At 46.8% G+C, this 12,969-nt stretch overlaps 1 protein-coding gene across 1 annotated transcript in view; it reads right to left on the reverse strand.

The window, feature by feature from the left end:
* Nucleotides 1–12,969, reverse strand: part of GNA14 (G protein subunit alpha 14) — a 205,602-nt gene that overhangs the window by 2,619 nt on the left and 190,014 nt on the right. The window contains exons 3-5 of the mRNA XM_081236843.1: nt 6,635–6,789; nt 3,925–4,053; nt 2,413–2,542 (exon numbers count right to left, since the gene is read on the reverse strand). Coding sequence (XP_081092969.1) covers nt 2,413–2,542; nt 3,925–4,053; nt 6,635–6,789 — 414 coding nt within the window. The remainder of the gene's footprint in view (nt 1–2,412; nt 2,543–3,924; nt 4,054–6,634; nt 6,790–12,969) is intronic.

Consider the following 12,969-nt stretch of genomic DNA (forward strand, 5'->3'; position numbering starts at 1 on the left):
CTCCAGGTCGCTGTCCTTGCTGCTGAGCAAGTGGGGTCTCCAGCCGCTATTTCCCTGGTCCCCACCCTCTCATTAATCACCCCCTTCCAGATCTCCTCTCCCGTAGCACCTAAACTCCTCTGACCCCAAAACACATAAGGATATAAAAAAGGCTTCTGTGCAACTTGGAAAAAGAAGGTTCAAACCCATAGTTGACGGAAGTTTTCTGTGTATAATTACTGGGATTACCAAGTGGGGCCAGTTCAGAGCTGCAGACCGACCTGAGACACACTTTAATTGGGTGTGGGCTTCCAGGCTGGGTGTTGGGAGGCCGGTGACAATGAGAGGAAGGAAGGCTCTTCCGGCAGGGCCACCGCCCTTAGGAATGCTGGACGCTGGCAGAGAAGGGAACTAACGCTCCTGAGCACCTGCCCTGCACCATGCTTGACACGTGTGTAACACAAGCGAGCTCCCCAAGGGGAAAGGGTCCCCATTTTATCGGTGAGCATGCTATTGTTCACAAAATTTAACTACTTTTCCAAGACTGTATAATAGTACAATCTAGTGGAAGCTATGTAGAAGGACAGTAATCATTTCTGGCCATTAGACACTGGCAAGAAAATATTAAATGATCCTAATTTATGGAGAGCAGACAGGGCACATACAGATCTTATCTGGTGACAAACAATTGTTCTAGCTAGCATTCTGCTCTCAAGTATTTCTAAGAGGAAAGAAGCACTTTCCTTCCTTCCTTTAGACTGAGAAACACGAAAGCCCAGTGCACCGGCTCCAGAGGGACACGCCCTAAATTTCTATTCCTACAACTCCCAACTCCTGGGCCCATTATCCTACGCAGTACGCTTCTGGAGATCAATTCTGGACTTTACTACCAGAAAGGTAACATCTCACTTCTTTTTAAAGCTTCTTTAAAATTTATTATAACCTTATCAATAATGATCTCCAAGGAAATACAACATATGAAAAAACAATTCCTATACAGCATAGTGCGTGGATGCAACACACATCTACAACTAGGATGGAAAAGTCTGGAGTGGCAACCTGGGATTTTTTCCCCCAGATACCTAGGATTTTTCAAAGAGGAGAAAATATTTAATTTCTAGGCACATCAGGGTAAGGTACTTACCCCTGGCGCACCTGACTAATGTTTGAGTTTCCCGAGAAATGTCCTAGGTAATTCCTGAGACAAATTTGGAGCTAATTTTTCATATTGGTAACTCAATACCTTTGCTTTTTAAAAAAAAATCTCTCCACTGTAAGAGCTGGGCAGCTGCCAAGATTTCTATTCTTCTTTGCACAGTGACACTAGTAAATGGGCTAATCCTCCACTAATAAGCTAATGTAACTGTGCTCCTCAGAGAAATGTCTGCTCTCAAGAAATACCAGATAGAATCTGTTCATAATTATTGCCTAATCCTGGAAAGAATTCTTTATTGATTTACTTTCATGCCCTACAAGCAAGAGATATTTCTATTGTAAAAGGTCAAGAGGTCTTGTGCAAAGGGTCAGGGAAAAGACAATGGTTATCACACAGAAAATACCCCCAACCTCACAAAGAAGTGATTGCGATGGTTCCCTTCACTTTCCAGGCAGATCCAGCTAACGGAGTTCACCCAGCCAGCGTCATGGCCACTCTGCAGAGGACACTGAATGCCTGACTGGGGTGGATCAGTCCCAGCTGCCCTGAGCAAGTCCCTTCCAGGGCAAGCAAAGGGCAGATGCTATCCCAGGCAGGCCCAGGACAGCTCCAAGCATATGGCAACACTCCCCATGCCAACTCAGCTAGGGACCTAATTTGGGGGTGCATGGAGGCTGGGAAGCCTGTTCTCAGACGAAGTTTATTAGAAATAGTGTTGTTCAACTTTGGCTGTATATTAACATCCCCAGGGGGCTTAGTGAAGATACCCCCAACTCAAAACCAGGAAATAGGAATCTTTACTATAGGGTCCTAAAGATTTTTTTTTTTTTTTAAATATGCAGCCAAGGCTGAGACCCATGGTTTTGAGTGGCTCTACCCTTTGTAGTGCATTAGATTAGATCCCCAAGCTCAGGCCACACACAGCACCAATTAAATTAATCTCTGGGGTTGGCCCCAGCCGCCAGGTTTTTCTTTAAGGTCCCTTGGGGATTTTAGTGTACACCTAAGTTTAAGAACCAGGATTCTAGGTTAGTGATTCTCAAATTACCTGGGATCTTAAAGATCCTGATTTATTCGGTCTGGGTTGATTCATAAGGTGTACATTTCTAACAAGCACCCAGGTGACGCCTGTGCTGTTAGCCCACAGACTTCACTTTGCAGAGCGAGGTGATTTAACCTAAGGGATAGGGTCTAATGCCAGAGCTGGCTGGCTTCTTGCAAACTGCAGAAATAGGTTTCTGTCTTACGCAGCTAACTGAATTCCTCACCCAGCATACCTCATTGTCACACTCAGCCAGGACCTGGTCGTATTCACTCAGAGCAACCAAAAAAATAATGGAGGTGACACTCTCAAAGCAGTGAATCCATTTCCGTCTTTCAGATCGCTGGCCACCAACATCCACCATCCTGTTTAACAGAAACATATGACTCTTTGGGGGAAAGGACATGGAAATCACACTCTTTAGGGTCCTCAGTAATTTTTAAGAATAAAGAGGGATCCTAAGATTAAAATGTTTGAGCACTGCTACTTTAGACAATGAGGAACCACTGGATGTTTCTTAGCAAAGGAGGCCCAGAATGTAAGTGAAGTTACTCAAGATGCGTGCCGAGGTCACTCAGGTGGAGCCTGCTTGGAGACACTGGTTAGGAGGCTGCTGCAATAGTCCAGGCAGAAAGCTCAAGCATCCACTTGGGCATTGCCCTAACCACCAGAGGGTGCCAGGACACCAGACACAAAAGAGTAGAAATGCAGGCAGGCAGGCAGGCTTCAGGACCACTGGGCTTCCTTCCAGCCCTCCCGCTTCTTGTTTCACTGGCTCCTCCAGTTAATCTACAAATCCTTTCTGCATTAGCTGGATGCCACCAGCTTATGGAAATGAGTCCAAGGGGCCTCTCTAGAGTAGAAAAGCATGTACTTCAAGAGTGCTGGGCCCTGTCTAAAGGGATGGCTGCTACACCACTGCAGCAACTGCAGCAGGACAAAGACGCAGGCTCGCTATTGGACCAGATCCTCCAACTTTTCAAGAGAAACTATCCCCCAACTTACCAAGAGATAGCAAATGTTTTAAGCAAAATAGCCCAATCTTTATAAATATTGGCTCAAAAATGTTTTTAAACGTCAAGTGGGCTAAAGAGAATACATCTGTGGACCAGATTCAGGTTTTGGAAGTTGCAAGTAGCAGTTGATTCTGAAAAGGTTTGGATAAATTTATGGGCACACAGGCATAGGGCATGTGCTTGCAGAGATGCAGAATATCAAGGGGCTCCCCCGACATGACAGTGCTCCAGAAGCACTGAGATGCAGCTGGGGTACGGACAGGACCTGGACACGGCAGGACTGTACTTACGCTGTCTCAACTAGACAAGCGTGTGTACCAATTATTAGGAGGAACAAGGGAGCTAACAGATATAAAAGTCCTTTGAAATCTGCAGTGATAAATCTTGGAGAAGAGACTAGAAGGGAAGAGAAATATTCAACAGTATCTTCAATCTGTGGGTTACAGAAATATACATCTGTGTGTGTGTGTGTGTGTGTGTGTGTTTTACACATAAGAATCATTCCAGACTTCAGTAGGGAGTCTCTTCTTCTCTAAGGGGAATAGAAAGGTGGTTTCCTCTCCACTGTAGGACTTAAGACCAACCACAATTCTAAATACCCTGTGATGGAGAGGGCCAATATTGCCCTAAGAGATGGAAGCCCTTTTAGCAGTAACACATTTAAGACTCCATTTGGGGACTTCTAAGCCTGGACAGATTCTTAACGGACTATGTCGGGGCGACAGACTTACCGAAAGATGATGTTTTCCAAATCAAACGGGTACTCGATGATGCCGGTTGTGGGCACTCGGACACGAAGCACATCTTGCTGCGTTGGCACGAACGACGGCATGGCGATCCGGTCGATGTCAGTCAGGTAACTGGTGTTAGGCGACAAGAGGCTGAGAAGGGAGATGCCCCTCCAGGAAGTCACCCCAGCTCACAGTGACCCTACTCAGATTCACGGATTCATCAGTGACTTCCGTGAGAGCCAACACTCCAGCCCTCCTACAACTGTGTGGAGAGACTATGGATCAGAAGCCTTTGTGAGCCTTCTGGGAAATGTGCAGATCTCGCCTCTCTTCCTTCTGGTTCTCAGCTCCATCACTCTGGCCAGTGAGGGAGCCAGCGGGGCCACAGGAGGAGGAGGTTGGAACAGGCCCTCTGACAGCTCATGTGTCCTCCTCTCTCCAAAGGTCCTTCTCCCTCCCACACGCCCTCATCCAAGAACATTACAGAATGTAGATGCTGTTCTTGGACACTTGGCTCAATGAGTTAGTCCAATGGGAAGTCCTCTCAAAATGAGAAAAAGTTCCTTGTTACACTGGGAAATTGAACACCTAAAATAACCCAAAGCTTGTCTTGGATTATTTTTGGCCAAATATTAAAGCCCTAAGCTTAAGACATGTCACTTTTTCTGTGGTAAAACAAGAGGACACTACTTTTTTTTAATCTTAAGGCCTTTTAAAGAGGCACTTTTGCGTAAATAGCTGAGGCCCTGGCCAATGACGGCGTTGGTGACTTGGAGCCCCCTGCAAACAGAGGTGGCCCCGCCTTATCACCCCCCACCCCCACCCCACCCCTCACCTACCCCCTTACAGGCAGAGCTCACCTAGGTCTGCTGGCGCTGAACATGTGGCCTGAAGGGGAGCCAAGAGGTAACAGGCAAACCCTATTCTTGTGCAGCCCTCAGCGCAGGAAGCAAACCACTGGGTCAGCCTTCTGTGACCTACACCCCCATGTATGGCCCCAGGGCTTATCGTCATGGACTTCTGTTTGTGATATTTTGATTTACACCTGTCTTGTACCACCAGACTGTATGTTCCTTCAGGGCAGAGAGCACCAGTTGTACCTGTAGCCCTTACCTCAGTGCCTGGCACACAGCAGACACACACAACATTTTTGTGAAATGAATGCCTGTCCAAATAAGCAGACAGTACCAGCAGAGTGGATGACAACCACTGACCTGGACCAAGGAAGTGCCCAAGTGCCGGGGGTCTCGCCAGTTCCAAAGGCAGGGCACTGTCCGGGTCTGTGAGGGCCGTTTTCTCTGTTGTTGCAGCTCTGTCCACCACCCTAGCCACTCCCCACATTCTTCTCAGTGGACTTGCCCCAGTTTTCAGGGCTCCACTGAGTTCTACAGCAGGCCCAGTGGCTCTTTTCCAAGTTGATCTACATCAAGAGCCCCAGCCACTCCCCAGGGCCTTCACAGAAGCAAATGACACAGGCTGTCCCAGGGAAGGGCCAGGGATGCCCTGGCTGACTTGGAACCGTCCCTGGCTCCCCAGCTGTCAAAGGCAGTCTGCCCTCCTCCTGGGGACACGGCCTTCCTTCCTGCCAGCTGTCTTCTATGCTGATCCAACGACGTTATCAGGGCTTATTTTACTTCCTTTTCCTCCTTTGCTGCTGTGTTGGACCTAAATGTTCCTGTACTCAGATTGGTTGTGCTAACCTGGATTAATGTCACTCAACACTCAGCCTGGGACAAATGCCAAAGGGAGGCTAGTGAAACTAAGGAGGTAAGATTCTGGTTTCCTTTTCTGCCCGCTGGCTTGTCCAGATGATGGGTGAATTACCCACCCACACCAGCTTGGAGGGCAATGACAGCACCTGAAGAGGAGGGGATGGTTCTGGGGAAAGGATTCCAGGGCCTTCAGAGGGCGGAAATGACACAGGTCAAGAGGAAAGGAGCTGAGTTGCAGAAGCAGGAATCCTCACCCCTTCAAGAAGGACCACGACAACTATTTGCCCAGTGATCTGGCTGATGGAGGCACTGCCTTGGGAAATTCTTAATAAAATCAAACCCTGTGATCTCTGTCGGAGAGTGTGCACGCAATGGATTACTGATTTAAAACTAGAGCCTTATGGATCCCAAATATAATGTGTAGGCAAACAAAGGGCTCCCGGACTGAGCTTTCTCCATGGCTGGGCCCGCAGAGCCTATCTCGCCCACTAGAGGGCAGCACCAGATCAGCCACCGACGGGTGTATTGCACTGCGCTTCTAAACTCTGATTTTAGATTTTAGGGCATTTGGACCTGCTGTCTACTGATCAGGAACCCAGAAGGCAGAGGGATATGGAGAGGGGGAAGTAGAAGCCAGAAGCAGATGTAGTCCTGGTTTAAATCAGATAGTTTCAGCACCCCAAATGAGATCAGTCCCACCAAGGGAAGCCCACATTTGACTTACCCTCTCATTGAAAAGGACGGAGGCTTAGAACTTGACGAGGAAAGGTAGATATGGGCAGGGAGAGCGATCTGGGGCTCCACAGGGGGACTGAAGATTTCAGGAGGTGGGAAGAGAGGCACCCGAAAGTCAGAATGGGATACAGACGAGCAGAAGGGAGGTAGTGTGGCCCCCGGGTGCCTCATTTTAGCAAGTAGCTCATTTCTCCCCCCTTGAAGTGTGGCCATGCTTGCCTGAAAGCACCCTGGGTGGCCACAGCCTGGGGCTCTGTACTCACTATCTGGCAGAGTCTGACAGCTGGTACTCCCTCCTCCTGTCATAACATTCCTGGATTCCCGGGTCCTGCCAGAGCTGCTTGATGGCCTCCACCTGGTCCCTGGAGAGAGCGGAGACCTTGTCTATGTCCACTTCTCTGATCAGATGGGCATTTTCCTGCTCAAAGGAAAAGAGAACCTTTCATTAGGCAAAGGAAAGGAAGCCAACATATTGATGACTTGGGGACAAGACCTGCCCTGATCCGTGGATTAGGGAAGATGTCCCTAGATGCTAGGGTGTGGTGGGTGCTCTCCAGAAGAGCTGCTCACAGCCAAGCAACTCAGTTGCAGCCTCATTGGGTAGAGATGATGTGGCTGCTTAACTCAGTGGAGAGCGCCAGAGAAGGCCCAAGGCCTGTGGCCGTTAGTCCCAGCAGTACCCTGGGGGCCAGTTTCACCAGCATTCAACACCCAGTTGTGAACAGAGAAACACTGAACGATTGATCATTGATTATCATCGTACTAACAAACATTACCTCCTCATTAACATGCAACTCATTTGAATACGTGCACAGCCAATGGAACAATTTAAAAGTAACATTATTGTTAGTGGCATACCAAGGGTGGGGTAAGCGGGTCCACCCCAGTGCAGGAAATAAAGGAGTGTGTCGTCTTCAGAGCATTGAAAAATAACACCACCAACAATCACCAGTTGGCTTTCTTTCTCTTCCTTTTATTTTTTAAAAGATGTTTTAATAGACTTTACTTTTTAGAGCAGTTTTAAGTTCAGAGCAAAACAGAGGAAAGTACAGAGAGTTCTCACACAGTCTGCTTTTTATTATCAGCATCACTAATAAAACTCTCTCCCACTGGGTGGACCACACCCAGCAGAACCCTCACACCAGGCCACTGAGTGCTCTAATATGTTTACTATTCCGTCACTAAATTATTATTGCTCTAATACTACTGCTTTATTCCAGTAACTGTTAAGATCATTATTGCTGTAATTATTACTGTTACAGCAGTGATCATTTATTACCCACCTACTATATGCTCAGGGCTCTACATATATCATCTCATCAACAGAAGGCAAGCCAGAGGCCAGAAATCTTTCCAAACCTTAGCAAATAGAAATGATAAGACTGGCCTGTATCCGCAACACATCCGTGTGTTGGCCCCAGAGACTCAGCATCCCATCCCTGGCTGCAAGTTGCAGCAAACAAGAGAATCCTGCTGAGGGAGACAGGAGCCCGGCCTCCTCTTCCCTCTCCCATCTTGCTGTATCTCACAGCAATTACATCATGCACTGGCAGCTGTGAGTCAGCAAAGCCTCCTTTGGCAGCTCTGATCTCCTGCACCCCTTGAAAAGTCACTCTTATCTTGCATTTCTCATCATGAAACCCAACAGGAGATTGGAGGAAAGGGAGATCTTATAGATTCACTTGACTCAGGGAAAAACCAAGGGCTGTGATTCAATCAACACATCTTTGCCCTACATCCATCAAGAGGGAGTACAGAATCTTCCCCTAGACTGTGGGATCCTCAGGCAGGTAGAGGATCTTTGCAGAGTCTCAAACAAGGTCTAGGCAGTATGGGTTAGTGGCAAGTGCCTGGGTGGGGAATCAGGACCCTGAATTCTAAGTAGTTCAGTCGGGACTTTTAAGGAACCCAATAGGTTCCCTGCCTCAGCATTGTCATTTGTAAGAGGAGCCAATGATTTTCAATGGGAACCTGATGTATAAAGTATCACCCAAATGTAAGCAGAACTCGCCTTATTATTGCAATAGATGCCTAATAAATATTTCTTGTTTGCCAAAGCAGGACACAGTGACAGCCCTTACACATCAGGACTTCTAATCCTGCCCAGTGGCACATTTTGTGCCATGTGCCCTATTGTTAGAGAGAACAATAAATGGAGAACGTGGACAGTGTCTCACTGGAGCAGGAGGGCTGTCTCCCACTTCCTCCCCTCCTCTCGCCACTCTCCCACCTCCCAAATATGGTCAGATGGTCTCCACTGGAGGATGAGGATGACAGAGCTTCCCAGGATACCCCCATTTGGCCACACCAGGCGTGGTGAGGGCGCTAACCTGGGCGTAGCTCTAAATTATCTGTTTTCCCATCTTCATGACAAGTCAGGAAATGCCACAAGGGCAGAGCCAATGTCTTACTTATCCTTACATCCCAGAACCTCGTGCAGTGCCTGGCAAATAACAGGCGGCCTCTATGGATGGAGGTACCCAATAAACATCTGTGGTGCACATAAAACTGTATCTCTCTAACAGATGGATAATCACGGGAAAATAACAGTGAAAGAACACTAGAGCAGGATGGTGGAAGCCTGTGCCGGGCACGGTGGGAACACAGAGGAGCTGGGAGACGGAAAAGCTTCCCTAATGGAGGAAAGGCTCTGGTGACTCTTGGCCAATTGGTCTTAGCCACTCTGCCCCTGGTATAGTCAGCATCTTTGCTTGTTGCTTGTCAGCAACACAAGGTTGTTGCTTGTCAGCAACACAAGGCAGGCCTCTTGTGTTGCTTTTCTACATGTAACTGTTAAATTCAGCTTACCTGCTGAGAGGTAGCCCTGTGAGAATCACCAGATGTTACAAATATTTCTACCTCTCCTCCTCACAAAGGCAATGAAGTACTGTACTCTGTGGTGAAGGAAACGTAAGTGGAAGCAACATCTGTCTCTTTTAGGAAGGAACTTTAAAGAGCCAGTGAGTAATTCACCACATTGCCTTTTGTATCTACTGTGGTGATTACCATGGGATAAGATGGAGCCTCCATCAGCCAGGCTTCCTGAGTGACAATAATGAGCTAACACACCATACTGCATATGGAGCATGAGTGAGAAATCAACTCTTATTAAGTAAGCTACACTTTGGGGGAAGTTTGTTACTGCAGCATAACCCACTCTATCCTGACTGATACATGTTGCAATGGATAAACCCAGTGTTTGGCTCTTCCAGTAGATAGAAAAAGTGGATCCCAGTGAGACATTAGAGAGGAATACAGGCTTCTACATAGGCTTCTTGGGGGAGAGGTGGAATTTGGGGAAAAGACATAGACCTGGGATTTCAGGTAACCAGGGGAATTCAGCCAGGTGAGAAAAACATACTGTCTGTTCAGACCAGCGAGGGGATTTGGACGGAATCTTGCTTGAAAGAAGAGGAGAACAGAGGCTCCTTAAAGACCCAACAATTGGGACTTTGGTTTGGAACAGACTAGACTTAAGGCGGCCGGAAGGATTCCAAGTCCAGAGGTCTCCTGTCCGTCTTTGGCTGCTCCTGGTTAGCTCTCCCACCTATCTGGATCAATTTTTTTTTTTTAACTGTTCTTTTTTTTTTTTTTTTTTTTTTTGGCTGTGTCGGTTCTTTGTTTCTGTGCGAGGGCTTTCTCTAGTTGTGGTGAGCGAGGGCCACTTCATTGTGGTGCGTGAGCCTCTCACTGTCGTGGCCTCTCTTGTTGCGGAGCACAGGCTCCAGACACGCAGGCTCAGTAGCTGTGGCTCACGGGCCCAGTTGCTCCGTGGCATGTGGGGTCTTCCCAGACCAGGGCTCAAACCCGTGTCCCCTGCATTGGCAGGCGGATTCTCAACCACTGCACCACCAGGGAAGCCCTGGATCAATTTTTTTAAACCTCTTATTTTGAAATAATTTAAGACTTGGGAAAAGGTGGGGAACATGGTACAAAGAGTTCATCTCTGCCTTTCCAGATTGCCCAAATGTTCATAATTTCCTACCTTGCTTTATCATTCTCCCCACTTCCTCCACATGTGTTCATACACACACCCACACCTGCACACATAACTCACACATATATTTTTCTCTGGAAATACCTGAAGGGAAACTGCAGACACAATGCCTCTTTATCTCTAAAGACTTCAGTGTTATTTCCTAAAAACAGACATATAGAACTTCCCTGGTGGCGCACTGGTTAAGAATCTGTCTGCCAATGCAGGGGACATGGGTCCGAGCCCTGGTCCGGGAAGATCCCACATGCTGAACAGCAACTAAGCCCGTGTACCACAACTACTGAGCCCGTGTGCCTAGAGCCCGTGCTCTGCAACAAGAGAAGCCACAGCAGTGAGAAGCCCGCGTACCACAGGGAAGAGTAGCCCCCGCTCGCCACAACTAGAGAAAGCCCACGCACAGCAACGAAGACCCAATGCAGCCAAAAATAAATAAAAAATTTTTAAAAAGACATATATAATCATATATAAAGATCAAATTCAGGAAACTAACACTGACACAATATTGTGGTCTACTCCTCAGACCTAACCAAAGTTTGACAGTTGTCCCATAAAGGTCCTTTATCTGCCCAGTCTAGGCTCACATACTGCATTTGGTTGTCCCTTTAGTCTCCATCTATCTGGAAAGGCTCTGCAGTCAGAGGAGCCATTTGTGTTACTCTGATCAAGAATGGCCTGACAAGGATGTGTTCTTTAGTCACAAGTCATCACAAGGATGGCTGGTGGAGAGAGTGGCACAGCCGAGCCCCCAGAGGATGTTCCAGGGGCAAATATTACAAAGGGCAGAGAGGAATGAGGAAGAGGGTGACCTGGTTTTTAAATAAATTGTATTGAAATATGAGATGAATGACTTCTACATGTTAACAATGTGTGTTTTTAAAAAGTGGGGTTTTGTGCAGATTTCCCTCTGACTTGGCTAAATAGTTTCATACACAGAGTGTGAGCATTTTTATCGTTATGTTCAAACCACTTCTACAGTGCACACCGTCTGAGAGCAGGGAGCCCTTATATAGTGGGGAAAATTTGGTGTCAGGTAGTTGGGCTTTTTCATCTCCTGGAAAGAGAGAAGAAATGTTGTAAGAGGATCAGATTTAGGGAAATGTTATGATTTGGGCAGGGGACAGGCTGAGTCTGAGGGGACTGACATCTAAGTGGAGAAATCCAGGAAGCAGATGAATAAAATGGGTCTGTAGTTCATGGAAAGGTCCTTGGGCTAGAGGAGCATATTGAACTGAAACTGCCTAACTCATGTATTTCTTTGAAAAGAAAAATCACAAAGCAGTAAATATTACTGGAGCAAATTTCAGCAGATGCAGAAACACAAACAGTTTCTCAAACACTGAGCTCACATCTGGCTTTTCCTCTCTTCCTTTCTCAGACAAAAGCACCATTTTCACTGCTCTGAAGAAAGAAGAACACAGAAACCAGATGTCCTACATGTGTGTTTCACTCAGTAATTCCCAGGGTGACAGTGGAAGGAGCTGCTTTTGAAGTGTCGCCTTGCTGGCTTCACACTTGGATCCCTGGCCGCCTGGGTGACAGTCGTTGTCGAGCCCAGCAAGCCCCTCTGGCTGGAATCCAGGGCCCAGTGGGCAGCCCCATTCTCCACCAGGTCCTCACAGGGGGAGCCCCTACACCATTAACCACCCAGCACTGCAGGGCCCAGAGCCTTCTCAGTGACTAGGGGAGACTGTTGTTCCTGTTCTTTCATCAGATACTTAATCATTTTCTTTAAAACCTTTATTCATTAACATATTCTAGATAATAAAAGCCTAATTTAATACTATTTCAAGTGTCTACTATCATATGCAGTACCTCAAAAGCTTTGTAAAAACAAATGAGATTAAAATAAAATGATTAAAAATGAAAGTTCCCCGTAACATAATATTTCTGACTTTCACACAATCACTCCTCCTTGTTTTAACATCTACATTAAGATCCAGAACTCCACTACATATTCTATCAAACTAAAATTAGGAAGTAAAATTTCAGTGTTCCATAACGATCAGCTTTGAAAGCATCTCAAAAATTGCGTTATAAAGAAAATGCTGGTAAACTATGCTAGAGAAAGGAATGTTTTCTATAAAAAAAAAACAAGGAACTTCTGCTTCTGGTAAAGGAAGACTAGGACATTTAGATCAACTCTTCCACTCAGGACAGCTAGAGATGGTGGACAAAATATTTTCAAAAGTATGCTCAAGAGAAATCAGGAAACTAATGAACAAGTAAGTAATTGCTGGGCCAGAGTGTAGGGTAGGGTGGCATCCAAGGAGTTGAGCCAGCATTTGGGAAACCTTTCTCCCTGGGGCTTCTGCTTGTTCTAGAAGGAGCAGTGTGAGGCTGAGCAGCTCCTTTTTCAATATTACAGGACGAGGGTGACTGGGATCAAAGTTAGCAAGAGCAAAAGGCCCTTAGAAGCCCTCTGGCTCTGGGCTGGGGTCCAAGGGGTAGCTCTTAGTGACTTGCAGCTCAGCTCGGAATCACCACAATATCAGAAATTGAGTATCCCCAGACACCTGGCAGAAGAAAAGAAAACTTCTTTTTGAAGCTTGGAAGATTGCATCTTCCTCACCCTCGAATTATTTTTTCATGCGTGTCCAGCAC

Source organism: Mesoplodon bidens (genome assembly GCF_964165515.1).
Source record: "Mesoplodon bidens genome assembly, chromosome: 6".
Classification (NCBI taxonomy): domain Eukaryota; kingdom Metazoa; phylum Chordata; class Mammalia; order Artiodactyla; family Ziphiidae; genus Mesoplodon; species Mesoplodon bidens.